The sequence below is a fragment of the Lepisma saccharinum genome, chromosome 1 (genome assembly GCF_977018435.1).
Source record: "Lepisma saccharinum chromosome 1, izLepSacc3.1, whole genome shotgun sequence".
Classification (NCBI taxonomy): Eukaryota; Metazoa; Arthropoda; class Insecta; order Zygentoma; family Lepismatidae; genus Lepisma; species Lepisma saccharinum.
In genome coordinates this window covers 182,927,262-182,947,559 of record NC_139229.1, presented here as the reverse complement: position 1 = coordinate 182,947,559, position 20,298 = coordinate 182,927,262, and the positions used below count along the sequence as shown (strand labels likewise).

The 20,298-nt window shown below is 38.3% G+C and overlaps 1 protein-coding gene across 4 annotated transcripts in view; it reads right to left on the bottom strand.

Annotated features, from left to right (window-relative positions):
* The window catches only part of LOC145990480 (proton-coupled zinc antiporter SLC30A1-like), a 31,418-nt gene extending 11,527 nt beyond the window's left edge, over nt 1–19,891 (bottom strand). For 2 of the 4 annotated variants that reach the window (XM_083126177.1, XM_083126190.1), the window contains exons 1-4: nt 19,823–19,891; nt 16,877–17,053; nt 12,846–12,970; nt 8,580–8,677 (exon numbers count right to left, since the gene is read on the bottom strand). In XM_083126177.1, the coding sequence (XP_082982303.1) occupies nt 8,580–8,677; nt 12,846–12,970; nt 16,877–17,044 (391 nt within the window). In that variant the 5' untranslated portion in view covers nt 17,045–17,053; nt 19,823–19,891. Of the gene's footprint in view, nt 1–8,579; nt 8,678–12,845; nt 12,971–16,876; nt 17,054–18,906; nt 18,978–19,822 lie in introns of those variants that run through there. The other 2 variants (XM_083126182.1, XM_083126186.1) reach the window with 2 other exon arrangements.
* Between the last annotated feature and the right edge of the window lie 407 nt (nt 19,892–20,298).

Genomic DNA, 20,298 nt, shown 5'->3' with positions numbered 1-20,298 from the left:
AAGCAATGCAGATGTAAAAATGCATTGGGAGCCAGGGAGAGTTGATTTTATGATTTCTTGTAATAAATACACATAAGCAAATTACTAACTTTATGCACTAGACTTACTTGGTTCTATTAATTTCAGCAATCCCTGCTACCATCCACCTGTGAACTAGTTTGACTGCCGGATGAGCTTCTGAGTCATGTAGTTTCTCTGCATGACACTAGGAGCTCTGGGGGTAGTCAGTTGCTGCAGTAGCGGGAGCCAATGTGATGCTCCTGACCACTGTCAATGTTCAGCTCATGCAGAATTGCATATAGGCCAGTCAGCAAGGCATGCTTTTGGGTTCCAATAAGGAAAAAAATCCGGGAACCCTGGAACAAACTTTATTATCTTTGTAAAAGTGTTCTTAACATATTAACCTTTTGCCGCCATGGGCCTTTTTCAGAAGTAAGCCTCGGTTGCCCAAGCCAATTTTGAGCAAAATGCAGAGTTTCAATTAAATGAGTGTCGATCGGAAGCTAATTGCCCTAGAGATATAAGTGATATACCGTTGTGCGTGGAATGAACCAGAGATTCATACTATATGATTTTTTTGCAAATTCGGCGTATATGTGGCGGGGGGGAGGGGGCTAACTCTCAAAATTCCAAAATTTCGGTGAAAAAAATTTGTCCCCCCCCTCCCCTCAAGCAAAAAGTACATGACAGTGTCGACATGCACATGGAAATGATCGCTAACATGTAAGGAACACAAAAATATTTGCATTATTATCATATGACCAATGTAACTTGAGTTATACCCTAAAAAAGGAATGGTCGGGACGCCACTAATTCAAGCTTCAAAATGAAACGGTACCTTGAAATGACTATAGCTCAGAAACTAAATGCCCTAGAGATATGAATGATATACCGTTGTACGCAGAATGAATCACAGATTTAGACGATATATAATTTATGCACATTCGGCGTATATATGGAGGGGGAAAGGGGGAAATCCCCTGAAAATACTTTTTTTTTAAAAAATGGGGTCTCGCCCCCCCCCCCCCCCAAGGATATGAAAAGTTCAAAATGCACATAGAAATTATGGCTGGCATGTAAGAAACAGAAAAATATTTGCATCATTGTCATATGACCAATGTAACTTGAGTTGTACCCCCAAAAGGAATGGTCGGGATGCCACTGATTCAAGCTTCAAAATGCAGCGGTACCTTGAAATGACTATAGCTCAGAAACTAAATGCCCTAGAGATATGAAAGATATGCCGTTGTACGCAGAATGAATCACAGATTCAGACGATATATAATTTATGCACATTCGGCGTACATATGGAGGGGAAAAGGGGGGAAATCTCCTCAAAAATACTTTTCTTAAAAAAAATGGTGTTTCCCCCTGCCCCGCACCAACAAAAATGTCAAAATGCACAAAATGCAAAATTTATGCAAATTTGGTGTATATATGGAGGGGGAAGGGAGAAAGCCCCCAAAAATTATTTTAAAAAATTGTCTTCCTGTGTCGGCAAAAAATTGACCTTGAAAAGAGACGCAAAAGAGAAGTCCCTTTTCCCACCTTTCCCCCTCCATTTTCATGAAGACAAAAAAAATGTAAAAAACCATTTCTGTTAAATACATGTGTTAGGAACAATATAAAAAAATAAAATCGAAATTCTAGTCAAAAATAGAAAAGTTATAACGTAAAAACTACGACCTTGACACAGCATCTCGATCGAGATGCTTGGTCCCGTGAGGGTTACTTTTGGGTATCTCGATCGAGACGCTTGGGCAGCAAAAGGTTAATTTTGCGCCCCTCTACCACCCCAGCTTTGGTCGCCATCATTGAAAAATGGCACACAAAATCAGTATCTTGCAAATAGCTCGCTTGAAAAGCATTTTACAGCAAAATAGGTTATGACAAAAATTAATCTACATATAATTCTTCACAAAAAATGTGTATTTTTCTTCTAGGATGTGCAGTTTAGGTGCTAGAAATTTCACCTTTTTTCCCCAACTCTATTTTTTGCAAGAGCGAAACTCAGGGAAACCTCTTTTGCATGATGGGCTTGTAGCATTTTTCTTCTATAAAACTGGAATTACTACATATGTTCTTTCTTACAGAATGCCATTTATGGGTTCAACTGGTTTTATCATTGCACTCAGTAGTTTATAAGAAATACAGAGTGTCCGAAAAGTCACGCAACCCGGTGTTTACGATCGTATAACGGAATAGCGAAACGGAATGAGAAGAAACGCTTTCTGCCAAGAGAATGCCCTGTATATTGGGAAAATTTAGAGAGACAAACATATGTAAGAACATGCATGTTTTAATAACAAATAAGCAAAGTGTTGCCAAAGGCGGAAAAAATATATTTGCAAATCGTGTATATTGATGCACAGAACTCATTGAGGTAAATTATTGCAACATTTCACAATACCAACGAACAATTTGGATGGCCATCTAATGAATTTGACAGAAAAAGAACTTTGACGAAGTTTCAAAAACATTGCAGAAGGGAATAAATGGGCTGTTCCAAAAATCGATGTTTTCACAATATTACGAGGGACACTGGCAACACTGTTGGTGTCACGTGTCACTAACAGACGTGTTTCACCTCAGGCTATCACACTACGGCACTTTTAACGACAAAGGAGAAAGTTGGATATTCTCGAACATATGCAATAAATTATACACACCTTGCAACCCTGAAATGTGGTTTCAATTGGATAGGTATGTCAACAGCCAAAATTCCAGGCATTGGTCGACAGAAAACCCACATCAGTTGCATGAACTACCCTTGCACTCTCCGAAAATCGGTGTATGGTGTGGAATATCGCGACGTCGTATTGTAGGACCGTTATTCTTTGAGACAACAGTGGATACTGCATAATGCAATTCGTTTTTCTCCTGGAAAAAGACGAACGTGATGTTTGGCTACAACAAGATGGAGCAACTTGCCATACATCTAATGAATCTCTTCGTATGCTGAGATAATTTTTTGGTGATCGTCTAATATCCAAGGATTTATGGCCCAGTCACTCGCCCGATTTAACATCTGGAGATTTTTTTCTGTGGGGTTACTTAAAGGGGAAAGTATACCAAACGGACCCAGAACATTGGAGGAGCTGAAACGAAACATTACACAGGAAATTAATAATATCGGTGTTGCAACCCTCAGGAAGGTTATCTGAGAACATGATCAAGCGAACCAACTTATGTATCCAAGAAAATGGTGGACACTTCGAACATTAGCTTTAATTTGTAGTGATACCCACATTTCAGGGTTGCAAGGTGTATGTAATTTATTGCATATGTTCGAGAATATCCAACTTTCTCCTTTGTCGTTAAAAGTGCCGTAGTGTGATATCCTGAGGTGGAACACGTCTGTTAGTGACACGTGACACCAACAGTGTTGCCAGTGTCCCTCGTAATATTGTGAAAACATCGATTTTTGGAACAGCCCATTTATTCCTTTCTGCAATGTTTTTTAAACTTCGTCAAAGATTTTTTTCTGTCAAATTCATTAGATGGCCATCCAAATTGTTCGTTGGTATTGTGAAATGTTGCAATAATTTACCTCAATGAGTTCTGTGCATCAATATACACGATTTGCAAATATATTTTTTCCGCCTTTGGCAACACTTTGCTTATTTGTTATTAAAACATGCATGTTCTTACATATGTTTGTCTCTCTAAATTTTCCCAATATACAGGGCATTCTCTTGGCAGAAAGCGTTTCTTCTCATTCCGTCTCGCTATTCCGTTATACGGTCGTAAACACCGGGTTGCGTGACTTTTCGGACACTCTGTATTTAGTATCACCTATATATAGGATATACTTGGTCTCAAAGAGAAGATAACCAAATGTGTTGATTTTGTCCAAAAAGGTTATTTCACAATAAAATGATGAAAAAGTTATGGTCCGGAATCTGGTCAGATATGACAACTGAACAGATCGTGATGCACTCCTTGAAGAGTTGTGGGGAATGGCAGTTCTAACTAAGTGGATTCTTGTAATGTATACTAGTTCACAGATAAAATAGAAGAGCAGCATGTCGATGCACGAAAGTCGTGTATATCAATGGATAAGCAAGACTTCTAGTTCTGTCGTCAGTGATTCTCATCATAACCACCATTCCCTGATTTTGATGGTATTCTCAATAATTACAGCAGTAACAAGGGATAAGGAAGTAAATTCTGCTGGCCGTTTTCAGTGATGAGATAGAGATGGGGAGAACCAAGAAGTCCTAGCTCTATGATCGTTTGTTACCCCTCTCAGAAAGTAAAGAAGTTGGAGATGCTATTTACATCATTGACGGAGAATTCTTGATTCATGCAGTTGTTTGTCAACAGCGAGAAATATTTGATACCATCCTAGATAGATGCATTAAGTACGAAATTAAACCCTGCAAGAAAAATACCATCCTCATCTTTGATAAATACTATGGGAATGTAACAGAAAAAAATACCAAAGCTGCTGAACATCCTCGTCGACTAATATTCTCTTCTAGAGTTCAAATTTGATGAACAAGTCAATGCACATTTAATTCAAATGAGAGGAACAAGGATGGGCTCATCACAATGCTGAAGGATCAAATAGGCTGAAGAAGATGCACGCACATAATCAACACTGCTATTGAAGCATCCACTGAGAGTCAATCTGTGAAAATTGTAGGCGAAGATGCCTTACTGCTGGGTCAAAATCGTATGTGTACTTCTTAAAGCAAGGAAAAAGGGGTCGTAGAAACAAAGTGTACATGCCTAGTTGCATGAAATGCATGCAGAACATGCTGCTTGTATTGCGTTCAGTGAGGCTGATACTGATTCAGCATTTTTCACACACGGAAAACTAAAGTTTGTTAAGTTATTAGGAGAAAAAAAGTCCGGGAATGTAAGAAGCTGCTTCCATGTTTAAAGATGCTGCTGCTGATCATTGGAAGATTTCAGAGGTAGTAAGACAATGTGTCCTTCAACTCTACTATGGGGATGAGGGTTAATCTCTTCGAGGGTTGAGACACAGTTCTCCTTTTTCTTTTTTTTTTGCCAAGTCACCGTGTAAATTTAAAATTAAACTGTCTTCCTTGTCTCCAACAGAATTTGCTCCATAATACCATTCCTTTTGAACAAATCACAAAGTACAGAATGGATGGACATGACTTGCCTCCAAAGCAATATGGTTAGCTTAACAATTTGTGGTGACTTTCTATCACAACAAAGATGATGCACCTCCAGAGCTTCTCCAGTGTGTTCAGTGATCTGTGAACACCGCAATGGTGTGCTCAAAATCTTACAGTGTTCTACTATGTGCCTCTACCAGGTATCAAACCTGGGATCCCTTGATTACGAGGTGACGACGTTACCACTAAATCATCGGAGAGGCCCTTGCCTCGCCTTTCTTCATGCATACACATTGAATGTCTTGCTTTAGACTAAAGTGGCCCATATCGCTTGCCGCTTCAGTGTGATATCTCAATGTCGATTGTGGCCTGTCACTTCAGTCTGAAAGCTCCCGACAACTGTGATTTTATGCACTTAGAAGAATTTTTGCTGGTACAAATCAGGGGATAAAAGTATAAGAAAATAGTTTTGGTTAATAACAGTAGTAGAAATACAGTCATTATGTACATTTGTTTTACGTGAAATATTACTAACTATTGTTTAATTATATACAGATATTACAACTTGAAAATACATTTTGCAAGAAACGTCATTGGAATATTTAGAATAGGTACACCTCTATTTTAACAGGAAATGAGGACCTCAAATTATCGTTCAAAAGTATATTATCTTGAGTTTGCAAAATGGGGTGGGGAAAAAAGGTGAAATTTCTCGCTCCTCTAGCACCCAAACGGCACATCCTAGAAGAAAAATGCACAGAACATTTTTTGTAGAGAATTTTATAAAGGTTAATTAATTAATAAAGAGCTATTTGGAAAAAACTGATTTAGGGCGCCATTTTTCAAAGATGGCGGCCAAAGCCAGAGTAGTAGAGGGGTGCAAAATTAATATGTTGTTAAGAACACTTTTACGAAGATAATAATTTTTTTTCCAGCTTTCCTGGATTTTTGTCCTTATTGAACCACCTTGTTGACTGGCCTTGATCTTGGTGTCAATTAGCATGTGTGATGTATGGCTGGCTGAAACTATTTTGACAGTGTGCCTGTTGAATGTGAGGTGATTGGCTAACCTGGGTTGGCTGGAATTTTTTGGCATCTCTCAAATATTACCGTATACATCCACTGATGGCTCTAATGGATTTGCAAAGGTAATGCAAATTGCACTCACATTACTCCCAGTTTGTCCAGGGAGTAGAGGAAATATCATTTGTGTTTGTTGAGTGCACTGGCTATTATGGTCATAGGTTCATGTGCCAGTTTGAGGTCAAACTGCCTCAGGGTCTTGGCAAGGCGGTTGGGTGTGGTATGGTGGTAAGTGAAGCAAATCCATTTTTTATTGCAGCTTGTTTGCTGCTGGTGGTTGGAATATTGGATCTGCATCCAGTTTTACTACATCAAGATCAAAAAGATGCATGCAATTAAGCACTTTCCGCATGAGCTAAACATTGATAGCAGTCAGGTACATCACACTTGGCCCCCACTACTGCAATAACTGAAACCCAGTGTATGCAACAAATGAACTGACTACACAAACACTCTTAGTATAACACAGAAATGACATGAACTGGAAGTCCACCTAGTACTGAAACAACAAGTTTCCAAGTGGATGGTGGCAGAGGCTGCCAAAATTAATAGAACTATTACAAGTTAAGTCACGCGGATAAAGTTAGCAATTTGTTTACGTGTATTTATTATACTACCACACAAGAATAATTTCTTGGTTCACAAAAACATTCAGGTGTAATTAAAATATTATTTATAACTAGGGCTCGGAAGTTGAAGACCTTAAATTGCCAAAAAAAGACCTATAAAAAGACCTAAAAATATAAAAAAAGGACCTAAATCCGGAAAAAAGGACGTATAAATGTGATCCAAATTAATTATTAACTTTAGTTTTAATTACATATTTAATGAATAAAAAAATACAAAATTCTGGTGGTATGGAACAAACAGTGCGAAAAAACTATATGAATGAAACGCATCTTCTTTTAGTCCAAAAATGTTTTTATCTCGTTTCAGGGATGGTTTAAATATATTTCTTTCTTCCTTTTTATTTCTTTACTACAGAAAGGATGTTTAAGAGGTGATGAACTGATGATGATTCAAATAGAGAATGGGCAGTAAAAACGTAGTCGGAAGAAGGTGAAGTTGCAAATAAAAAGCCGTTAAGACCTAAAAAAAGGCTAAAAAAAGGACCAATAAGTCAAAAACGCCGAAAAAGGCAAAAAAGGACAATTAAAAACCACCTTTTTCTGGCCTACAATGATTCAAAATGAACATATATTATGTTGGGCCTCGTCTTCGGACACTAGGAAAAAAAAAGGAATTTTCCTCAACTTCCGAGCCTTATTTATAACCTTTAGATAATTTTGCTGGTCCAAACATTGGGCCACCATGTTAAGGTGGCAGATGCAAGTGCCCCAAACATTGGACCAGCACCACATATGGTATTTAACATGTCATTTCTCAAAAACTTCAGATGATCTTTCAGTTCTGAATTTTTGTTAATTTATATACATATGAAGGTATGACATACTCGAATGACAAAGCAAAATAAATTAGTGAAAAATTTTTAAGATGCTTAATAAAGAAGTTGATTCTTTTAAGTCATGCCATGCGAAATCAACACAGCCTACAACCTGACCATCTCCCATTTTCATGACATTTGGGGAGTTGATACTATCCATGGAATTTAGTAACTGTAAAAAGTTTGAGTCCCGTGCATCTTGTAATTACCAAATTATTCAAGGTCAAAGTTTGCAGAAATTGCCCTTTCTGAGCCCGTTTAGCTATACTAAATGTGCTGTAACTCCGCCTCTATTTGGCCTAGGAAACTCAAATAAAGTTTATTGTACAGGAAATTGAACAAGCTTTCCAATGATATGTCACAAGCCAACATTTGGATAAAAATAAAATTTTGTCATGTGACCTTGACCTTGAATATCTCAAAAAAACATGTCATCGCCAAAAACAGTGAAAAAAAATATATTTGGCAAACCATGCTATAATCTGAAACATGAAAAAATCAAACTGGGACTGCAATGGGATCAGAAGATACAAAATAATATGTATAGCTATGTGACTGATAAAGGCCTCATTACAATGTACTAAGGTGAGTCAAAGGTCCCTTAACACCCTCTATACAATGTAAAGGAGTTATGTTGGCTATAATTACTTGTGATAGAAAGATGTTAGGCCCAGGGGGAACTATAGTTGTGTGTGTCAAGCAGAGGTCCGCCGTATTGAAATCAACTAAAACATTTTCAATGGAAAGGGGGTGATGTGATATGTTAAAACAGGCTTGAATTTCACAAGAAATGAGTAGTAAGTAGCCACCCTCCACTATACCCACACACTACCACTCTATCAGAGGGTTGCACTCTATTACATTTAGTAATTTATTCACATTTCATTGCATATGTTTTTTTTTGTCTAGATTAAAAAATCAAGGCCATGTGATAAATAATGAAGTATTCAATATGCACATACCACAAAGTAGAGTCAACTGTACAACGTTTATAGCAATTGCTATTGATGAAGCTACCACAACTATCCCTGGTTTCATAACACCTTGAAATTCAACAAACCTGCGAAGTAAAAATAGAGTCAATGTGCTTGAACATGATAATCACATATGAGTACACAAGATAATACAAGAAAACTGTGAGTTGTCAAAGTTTGTTTGAAGTCCACTGTATGCTCAGCCATGCTAATTAGACTACATTTTAAAGAAGGACACAAACCATTGTGTAATGCACTTCCAGCAGACACCACAAACTGAACCTGGGACAAAACTATTAGCATAAGTTAAAAGGACAAAGATTTTTCTCCACTTGTAAATAGAAAATTCAAAATTATGACCATTGTATACCTTATGACATTTTTATGGTCCTATTGTTACACTGTATTACCTAACTACTTAGGGACTCTATGCAAACATATGACCAGCTACTAGGAAGTAGAGTACAACACACATAAATTTGCCGTTGCGTAGATACCAATTTTCATTTCATCTCCCTCTCTCTTATTATCACGTGTTCTACCCTGCTTGAAAACCTTCGCTATTGTTGCCATATTGTCATTCCATTCCTGGACACACTCGCGCAAACATCATTGAAAACAATTGAATAGCGCTCCAGCTCACGGTTCACACCGTTCGGCAGGGACGGTAATGTGGCAATATAGCACGGCGTAGTGGTTGCTTCTTTCATGCAGTGCATGTTCATTGGCTAGGTAGTAACTAGTGTTGCCAACTGTAATAATAAAGCACTATTTCTGTCACGGAAGGGGAAAGGCAGGTAAAATGACGGTGAGTTTTGTTGGATTGGCAGCACCATATTTTTATTTTATACTAAGTATTTTACCAGTTTGACGTTGTGTGCGTGTATTGCGTGTGTGTATGTGAAAGTGTCTGTTTGTTAATGAACGTTAAATTCCATAATGCCTCCAGTTCTGTCAAAGTTGAAATCAAAAACCTTGCATAGCCAAGCTCGGGAAATTCTAAGCAACGTGCACGAGTTCATGAAGGAGGAAGCCAGTCAAGGTGTTAGCATCCCAATACAGCATTTTGGCAAGAGAGCAGCGGCTGCGACTGGAGTTCCTGAACGAACAATCAGGGCTATCATGAACGAAAGACAATCTCTTGAGATGTCAGAAGGCCCCTCCACGTCATTCCACACTCCCGGGAAAGAACGACAAAGACCAGCGACCAAATTGTCAGTGGACGCTTTCGATGAAAACGTTATCTGTAGGCACATATACGACTACGCTCTGCGTGAAAATGAAGTGCCGACATTGAAAAAATTGCATGTCAAATTACAGGCGGACATAAATTTTGTGGGAAGTCAAGAGAGTTTGCGATGTTTGCTGCGAAAGATGGGATTTAGGTGGAGGAAAAGGAGGATGTCATTTTTGCTGCTTAATGCGATGCATATTGTTTTCTGTGTTAAAATTGCCATGCTTTGATGAGTGACCAAGTTCATAGCAGGGCCGGCGGAAGGAGAGGGCGAACCGTGGCACCGGCCAGGGCGGCAAAATTTGAAGAGAAGAAAAAAATAAGCCTATTGAAAACTGTGGTCGAGCTAGAAATTCTTTTGCGCTTAATAGTATTGAAATAGCATAAGAAGTCTCATTATTTATTTTATATTTTGATGTTTTACTTAGGAATATATTGATTTTCAATTTCCCGTTGCTGCGTAATGACGGGGGGGGGGGGGTCGAAATGGAGCGGCATCTGCCACCACCGCCCAGGGAGGCAAAATGACTAGCGCCAGCCCTGGTTCACAGCAAAAGAAAAAGCCGCGCAGCTTATCGTCTAGTGGCAGTATATGTACTTGTTATTGTTGTGGAAGCCGGCATCCTTTGCAAATGTACAACAAAGGAAACCGACTGTCGCCGATCACAGAGAGGAAATAATAATACTGCTTGAGGAGGAGTGTTGTGGTCCAATTGTCGTGGTTTAACACGTTGGCATGTTGTTATCTGCCGTTGCAGTTCCGTACCAGTGTATACGGGTTTTGGGAGTGAACAGTTAGAACAGTGCATTAATGCAATGAAAAATAATATTTTTTTTTTTTATTTTGTTTGAAATCACTCAAATAAGGAATCGTATGAAGAAGTCTTCTTTGCAGCATTTTTGGTAATTTTACGTATGTGTTAGTTCATATTTTGCGAATTTTTAGCCCATATGTATGTAGCTACATACAAAGCCACTTGTTAGTACATATTAATCCTAGTCCTGGTATAATGCATGACATTTAGAACTCAACGTTAGATAGACCTGAATTCTCTAATTTCCTTGTTGTACGTAACAGCTGTGCATCGGCGCACTGCAGCGATTTTTCTATCTGCTCCATTAGCAACACTGCTTCTTTAGTTCTGTCGCGCATCGCACGGCAGAAATATCTGTGCTAGACTCTAACTGGCCCCTACATTTAATTTTGTTTGTTATGGTGTTAGAATCGGTTATATTTTAGATATAACAGGACTTTGAAAGAACATGCTCCAATATAGACCTGATCCTATTTGATTTTCTCAAACTGCTGTACATTTGATGTCCACCAACATAAATTTCATAATTAATCACTCTGATTGGGCCTCCCCAATGGCGCAGTGGTAGCGATGTTGCCTTGTAATTAAGGGGTCCCGGGTTCAATACCCAGTGGAGGCACATAGTGGTTCAGATTCCACATTAAACTGTAGGCCCAGTCCTGATTAGCCTTACTGTGCACAAAGTGGACTTTTAACATCAAATCAATCAATAATACCTCTGATTTTAACATTAAGGTTAATAATGTGAGCCATTCTGAATGAAACTGCCTCATATAAGAGCACAAAGCCCATACAAAGTTCAATGTACAATCTGGTATCAATGATATCTAAAAGAAGGTATTGAATACAATTAATCACCCATGTTGGTATACTACTATTAAATATAGATACCCTACAAACAGTGTAAAATATAGAACTTGCTTGAGGTACAACAAAAATAAAATATCGACAGGTGTAATATTCGAGATTATGATAGAAATGAATTCAAGCAGCACAAAACGTTCTTCGCATTTTAAGTGCAGCTCCAAACGAGGAGCGTCCAAGCATGGACAGCACAGTTTACATTTGCTGTTTTAAATGCAGTCATAGTTGACTCCATCCAGCTGGTCACCCTCCGTTGTCCTGGAGATCTGGCAATACAGTATGGAAGAAATAGTCCTGCTCACTGTAATAATGTAGCATGCATTTTTTATTTGAAAGTAAACACTTGTAGCACCTGCATCAGTATGCAGTAGGGATGTGCCGAAGCCGATTACAGATGTATGAAAATCGGCCCAAATTGACACATCGGCATCGGTATCGGAATCGGCAAAAATCTGATATTTAAACCGGTACAGAATATACTAGAGTTTTTACCTTCTAATAAGTTTTATATTCTAGTTTTGTAAGATTTATTGAAAATTTGGTTATGATTCGTCATTATTGTAGAGTTTTTGTAATAAAATTATTGCAAACTCATTCAGAGGATCAACCTAACTATAAATCGGAAATAAAACAGTACATTGCTGAACCAGGATCTGCTGTTGTATTGGAAATTCAAAAATGAATATTCAAACCTGAAGCAAGTTCTGAGAAAATACTTGGGCATACCTGCTGCATCAGTATTCAGTGATTGAGTGTTCAGTGTTGCTGAACAGATTTGCGATAAGAGAAGAAGTAGGTTACTTCCTGAAGTGCTTCCAAATCTCGTGTTTCTGAAGTTGAATCTGGCAGAACAGGAATTCATTTTGCATTTCAAAGAACTGCTTGTGTACTAATGTTTAATCTCTTGAGAATCCATGTTCTTCTTAAAGGTTCACACAATATTTTGTAGATGCAAATGTACATTCACATCTCTTGAGAATATATATGTATATACATATGATATGCAATAGGAATGTACACAGCAAATTTATTTTTGTCATGCAGAAAATAACATCCCATTTCTGTTTAATAATCTTATGTATCGGAATCGGTTAAATATCGGCATCGGTATCAGTTCCAAAAATTATGGGTGAGTACATCGGCATCGGTAAATTTTCAGCTTCGTCACATCCCTAGTATGCAGTGAAGCTGACAGCCCCAATGAATTCACTCACACTATAAACCTACTATTTATTTTCCTTTGGAAGCCTTCCAAAGGTATGTTATTGATGGATGTCTTCTCGGGCCCCAATTCCTTGAAGCTTAAGTAATTTTTTACAAACTAAATTGCAGTACGCTCACCTCTGCACAGAATTAGCCAATATTGAGAAGCAGAGTGATGCTAGAAACACTGCATTAATGTGAGCACCTATCACTTCGGCTCTGGCATAACCAAATGTGTTCTTTGGCCCCCTTCTGGTTGAATACTGGAAAGAAAATTCAAAACTGTTCAAACATGCAATGCAATTTTATCTCTAAATACCATATCAGTTTCTAGCACTAGAAAAAATATTAATTCATTACATACTGATATCTCACATCTCTTAAAATATGTATTGAATTCTTTTTCTAAACAAATGCTCCTATGGACTTCATGACCATCAAGTGAAGCTCATAAACATCTTCTCAAGGCACTTCAACTACTATAACAATCACAAAAAGTACTGCCGAAATGAATATATCTGTTATTTAAAGATTGGTTATTAAGCACCTAATATTAAAGATAGGTTCAAAGACGTGGTAGAAGGCACTTCTTACAATCAAAAAGAAAAGGAAAACAATTTCCAGAAGCCAATCAGTCAAGTTCTCCATGCAATAAAAGTCCATTTAGGGGATGTGGGGATAGGGTCTCCACACATTCTTGATCTCTGCCATTTTGGAGGTGATGTGATCAGCACCATGCCCTGGCATTGATTTGAGGCTGTGAAAAGGCTGGAAAAATTACGACCTTAGATCACCCACCCTGAGAATTTCCCATGAGACAGTCAGATGGCCTATCAAAAAGACCACCGCGGCTCAACTAGACAAACATGGAAGAAATTTCTTAGCAGTCTTCACCACCAAAACAATTTACATATCCACAATCAAAGTGAAATAGTTTTAAATGACATGCAGAGGAAAACTCACATGAATAATAAATTGAAATAAATTTAACATAAATAGGTACTTGAAATAAATACTTCAACTAACAAAACTACACCAACAATATAGTCAGAGCTTGAAAAATCCTGGTCACCAGGTCGCCTAAACATTTCAGCCTGGTGACTGTGATCCCTTGCTGTAATATTGCATGTACGAAATTTTGAAAATTCTATATTCAAATTGCAGTACAGCGTAAGTTAGCAAATTATTATTTTATCAACGTTGTGAACATTCCATAGAATTAGTAACAATTGCTTTCTCTTTGTTTCTCAACCCCCCCCCCCCCCATTTTCCACTTTCTCACATGATTTAGCGATGTTTTGAATATAGTGATGCTCAGTTGCTTATAGATTGATTGATTTGCTTTATTTTACTTCACTTTTTTTTGCCACTTTTGGCTAATTTGCAAAGATGGTGAGATATGATGAAATTGATGAATGAACACTCACAAACATCCATGCCCAGGCCAGAATTCGAAATCAGGACCCTTCGCATAGTGCCGTGATATGCTAACCACTCTGCCACAGGGGCCAGCTCAGCGTCTTATACAGATCATTCCCTATGAGACTCGGCGGCAAGCGGCCCGGCATCAGAGCTTGTCTTTACCGGTGAACAGTCGCACGCTACAGTCTGTTTTTTTCACTCTCCCTGCCTTCGCTCTCTTTCCCTTTCTGTTGACGTTGCAGACTGATGCCAGTATAATCCTCCCTCGGAAGTTGTGTTGTGTTGTGTCTGTGTGTTGAAGATTGTGGCTTAATATGGCACCACAAAAGCTTACATTACAACAAAGGATTTATCTTGTAGTGTGTTACTTCAGAAAGAGGAATTGTGGAGAAGTGCAACGACGTTTTGCAACAAAATTTCCTGGTGTTCCCGTTCCACATAGGACCACTATATTAAACCTCGTAAAAAAAAAAGTTAAGAGTAACAGGGTCAGTTATGAATAAAAGTGGAAAGAAAAATGGGGAAATCTAAAAAAATAAAGTATACAAAGACAATCCACACACCATCCGCGAGTTAAAAGAGAGTATTGTACGAGAAATCGGGAGAATTACAGTAGACGAAACTTGCATGTGTAAATGCCAATTTCCTTCGGAGATGCCAGGAATGTGTTGCAGCAGAGGGACATCATTTTCAACACCTTCCTTAGTCAAGGTTAGTACACAATATGAAAACTGTAATTTTAAAAGCAGACTCTAGCGACTGTTGTGGACCCCATTCACCGGGAAAGACAAGCACTGATGCCGGGCCGCTTGCTGCCGAGTCTCCTAGCGAATGTCAGGGAATGCTCTAGTATGCACAATTGCTAGTAGGTGGTTTCCTGGTGCCTGATTTTCAGAGCTCCGAAGAAGATTTTTCGAGCACTGAATATAGTACAATGAATTTATAGTACCAACGTTTGTTTCAATGTAAATGAGCAAAATATTGTATCAAGTGATCTTGAGAGATAAAGATAATACAGTGGAAACTCGATTTTATGTTCCTCAAGGGACCAAGCTGAAAAATCTAAAAATACAGGATAATGTAAAATCGAGGAAAATTACGTAACATTTTGCTATGTTGGGACCATAAAGTTGAATGTATAATGAGGGAAAATGTAAAATCCAGAATCATAAAATAAGGGTTCCACTGTACTACCACCACCAGCGGTCCAGCACCATAGAACAGTCTATATATTCAGGATTTCATGATCATGACTGGTATTGTCTGTTGCCGCATATTTAAGAATTACGAGGGACAATTTGGAAAAAAGTTTGCCGCATGTGTATTTCGGGAAAGCATGGACATTTTGAGTAGGAAATATGTTGTGGTTATAAAGGCATCATCCTTCTTTTGTTGTGTGCCACACGAACTTTTTCTTGCAGAGGGCGCCAGAGTATTGCTGTGTGGAAGACAGATCAAGTTGAGAAGTGTGTGCCCAGCCAGTATGGATAACACAGGTGTGTTGCAATCATGGCACGGTTCGCCAAGGTGGGCCCAACTCGAAAAAAACCTGGCCCACTTCAAAAACCATTTTAAAACCCAGTGGGTTTTTCATTAACTTTGGTATTTCAATGATTTATGAAATGAAGGAACGTCATAGAAGTGTATACTAATGAAGATTGCATTTTAGATTCTTAGAATGCGATCACGATTGTCATTATAACTCGAGATTAATTTTGCTACCTAAAATGCACAACACTTGTAATATTCACGCTAGCGTGAATTGTGAAATGAAGAAAGCTATGCAAATGAAAAAATGTTGCTTTCAGTCGCCATATGAAATAGGTATATTCTAATAAATAAAAGTCAATGAACTCAGATCTGAAGTCAGTTTCTTTCGATCTACTATTGGGGAATACTATGTATAATATCGCTATTTTATTATATGCTTGTGACTGAAGATAATAGTACACACCTGCAATTGATCTCTTGATGCTTCTGACGAAAGTCGTAATGTACACATTATTGATTCAACATCTGCTAATATCAATTCAAAAAATACAAACTTGCTATCCAAAGAGGCACAGAAGTAACCAGGAAATCGTAAGAGAATAAAGGATAGAAAATAAACAGGTACCAGTGCAATGGCAGGTATTTTTCGATTAAGAAGGTTGGAAACACTACATACCCACAACGCTAGTCAAGTTGTGCCCGCCACATTGTGTGTTACGCAAGAAAAAAAAAGGAAGAACAAAAATTACTTTCTATGTGAAAAATTGAAATTATTTTCATGAAAAAAGCATAATTCCACCTTGAAGAATCTTTCGCAATGCACAATATGTCTGTACAAATGTTAAAAATGACAAATGAGAGGTGTTTTGTCCATACAAAACTGGTACCCTTTCATTTAAATGCTAAGAGAACCAAACTTGACCTGCCTTACCTAACCTAACCTGGAAAGCATATAGTGAACAAAATCTTAATTGCTAAAACTCCGCAGTATGTGTCAACAGACGTAAATCAAAATCAAACCATGTAAAAATTGAAATCGTAGCATGATGAAATTGCAATAAAACAAAAGAACCTTGAAAACTGTGAAGCGGTACAAAAAGTGCCTGAATGTCGCTGGGGACTATGTGGAAAAATAATGTAATGATGCCTCTTTCTGCTTCAAGTTCTTTCTCCAGATGTCAGACTAGGGAAACTTTTTTTCCGGCTATCCCTCGTACTTAACACAAATGCAAAAACACTACAACGAAATACATTACCTCTACTGCAAACAGTGCTATGGCAAGTGCAAGAATATCAGTAAAATCTTGCATGTCAAAATACAGTGTGATTGTATCAGTTGCATATCCTATGGCTACCAGCACAGTCCAGCGCAATATCCTCAAGATTATTGCACAAATCAAGCGCTTCCTCCTGTGGTACTGCATCTTCTGTTACTGTGGATATAACAAACTTGTTTCTTACAAAAAAATACCACTATACAAAACTAGAAGAATTGTAATGCTGGCCAAACATCAAATTACTAGGTGCTAATCTCTGCATTATTTGGTATATTTGGTTTGGTTTGAGTTTATTTTTAAAGTCCACTTTGTGTACAGTTAGGCTAATCGGGACTGGACCTACAGTTTAAAGTGGAATCCGAACCACTTTGTGCCTCCACCAGGTATCGAACCCGGGACCCCTTCATTACAAGGCAACAATGTTATTCGCTCTATGTTAACATATATGTACACCCTACTAAAGAGGCACAGTGAATATTTACTCTTTTATCTTTTTTTTTCCACAAAATAATTCTTCTCTCCTATATAAGTGTTTCACACCAAGTAGTGATTAACTGAGTGTTGCCTAGATATACACAGGCGCTGCCATCAGGTGTAATTCGGGTGATTATTTTGCAGAATTTGATTTAACTTGCTTTACATATACCATACTAGTTCTTGTGTGAAAATATAATTCCCCTATCATGCTTACCATATGTAGCTAGGTTAGGCAAGGCCAGTTATATTGCCTTAGTACTTCCTAAGTTTCAACAACAAATATATTCATTTCTAAAATTCTACAAGCTACAGTGGCTCCAGAAAATATTCGTCTGTATAGAGGAATGGGTTATTGGATGTACAGACTGGCATTAATTTACAATAAAAAAGAACACAAATTGCACTTGATTACTTATTCGTTTGCACACAAAAAAATATACAAAAGGAAATGTCGTATTTGTCATACAAAGTGAATTACAACAAAAAATACATTAACACGCATCATCCGATGCCAAATAAATATTCGTTTGCAATACATAAAAATAAAAGTGTGTCATCTTTACAAATGGTTAATACTTGGTGGGACCACCTTTGCTTTTAAGGATGGCTTCCATCCTTCGTGGCATTGATCGAACCAAATTACTTGTCGTTTCCTGTGAAATATTACGCCATTCAGTCATTAGAACTTTCTTCAGATCATTTTTATTAGAAATGTTGTGTTTGCGTATGTTTTCCTCCAGCATATTCCACACATGCTCTATGGGATTAACATCTGGAGACTGTGGAGGTGTTTCCATCCAGAGTGGTGTATTATAGAGTAACCACAACTTGGTGTTGTGACCTGTATGCTTAGGGTTATCATCTTGGGTGAAGATGTATCCATCGGATAGACCCATATCATGCACACTTTTGGGAAGGTGGGACTTCAGGATGTTGATGTATGCTTTATGATCCATGATGCCTTCCACAAAGCACAGATCTCCAACACCACTGGCACTCATGTACCCCCATACAAGTATTGAACCTCCACCATGTTTCACAGTCGGTGTTAGATTCTTCTCAGCCAGTTCTGTGTTCTTCTTCCGCTACACCATGACCCGTCCAACTGACTTGAAAATATTAAATTTGCTCTCATCTGTGAATATGACTTTCTTCCAGTAGTCATGTGCTTTGGCGTAGTCAGTCCTTTTCTTCCTGTCGAGTTTGTTGATGTACTGTTTTCTACGGGCAGTTCTTCCCTGATACCCAGCTTGGTGGAGAACACTTCTTACTGTATTTGCTGAGACTGTTTTTCCAGTTTCATTTGCAACCTCAGCAGCCAACTTTGGGGCACTGACTTTCAGATTTTTCCCAACTTTCCGCATTATCACGCATTTTTCTTTCTGTGTTAGCTTTGGAGGTCGGCCATTTCTTGGGGCATTTTTGTATGTTCTTGTGTTCTTAAAAACCCACACAATACTTTTAATTGTGGTGATTGGCCTATTGAGTTTGCTTATGTCTGTGAAAGAGTTACCACTACGAAACAAACTCACCACAATACGCCTTTCCTCTTCGGTACTTTCCTTCGATTTGCACCCCATTTTTCCGCACACGTCCAACCCTGGCCTCCAGCATGCACATTCCCTGTTGCAACGGAAGACAGCTCGTACTTGCACTACATGAGATTCACCTTGCGTCTCAAAAGTGAGTACCTAGGGGGCGTGATTTCATGGAACTATGTAGCAGACGAATACTAGTTTGGTGCGTAATATGACATGATTTTCGATATTTGTGTTGTGTTCGAACACAGCAGGAAATATTTTTGCTTTTTCTCTTGATTTTCGCAGAACGAATGTGAACGTGTGTCGGTATTACATTTTTCTCATGCTTTTCTTCTTTTGCAAAGTGTTATAGCTACGTGGTTTGACAGTCTGATTGTGCTCAGACGAATACTTTCCGGAGCCACTGTATCTCTCAATGCCTCACTTTATACAATATTATCTTGTAATTAGAAAGAGAAGTTTCGATTTTTTTTTTTTTAACGGTGAATACATGAATTTCTGTTTTGTAACAACCCGTGCATACCTACGGAATGCCGACCTCACTCCCACGACAGGTGGGGGGACCATGCAACCAGTTACAGGGTGACGCGTGGTCAGCACGAGCCCCCAGAGCAGTAGCTTCTTTTATTTCTTTTTTGCCCCTGCACTATGGCGTCTTAATGCTAAGCCTTGGTTACCAAGAGAAAATAATCTGTCCTTGCCGGCCCCAGAGCTCCCCTTGTTTGGCACACAAATGTCGTAGCTTGCATTATTTTTGAAGCGATCTATGAATCAATCCAACTGCTGCAAATTGCGTTACATGTCATAAAGTAAGTGAAAAAACACCAGGTTAAAGGCTTCTTTTTGCTTTTATTTTAGTAATATTTGACTGAAAGGTGTCTGCATAATTACTACACTTTTCACTCACCTCTCCAAAGAAAATATGTAATTAGCAACATAAATATGTTTAAGTCTTTCCTCCATGTCATCTTCCACGACGTCATTGACCGAGGTTGCCAGTTCCAAGTAGATTAATGCGATCAAATGACATAACCAGAATTGCTCAACGGGGCGGGGGAGTTTACTAAAAGGTGCCTTGGTGTGGGAGAAAGAAAACTTAGGGGGATTCAGTTCCGCACAGATTTACGACTTATCTTACTAAAAAATAAAAAAAAAAATAAAAAATAAAAAAACGGCGTAGACCAGCGGTTCTTCAACCCCTCTCAGGGGGTTTGTGAAACCCTCCCAGTGTTCCACAAAGATTCGGAAAAATACTAAGACAAGAGCATTTATTCTTTAATGCTAAGAATGGATTATGAGAGAACGAAAATTATACAAATTTACGGTGTCTATTTACTGAGGTAAAATAAATTTAAGTAGATAAGCTGAAGAGGTAGACATGAC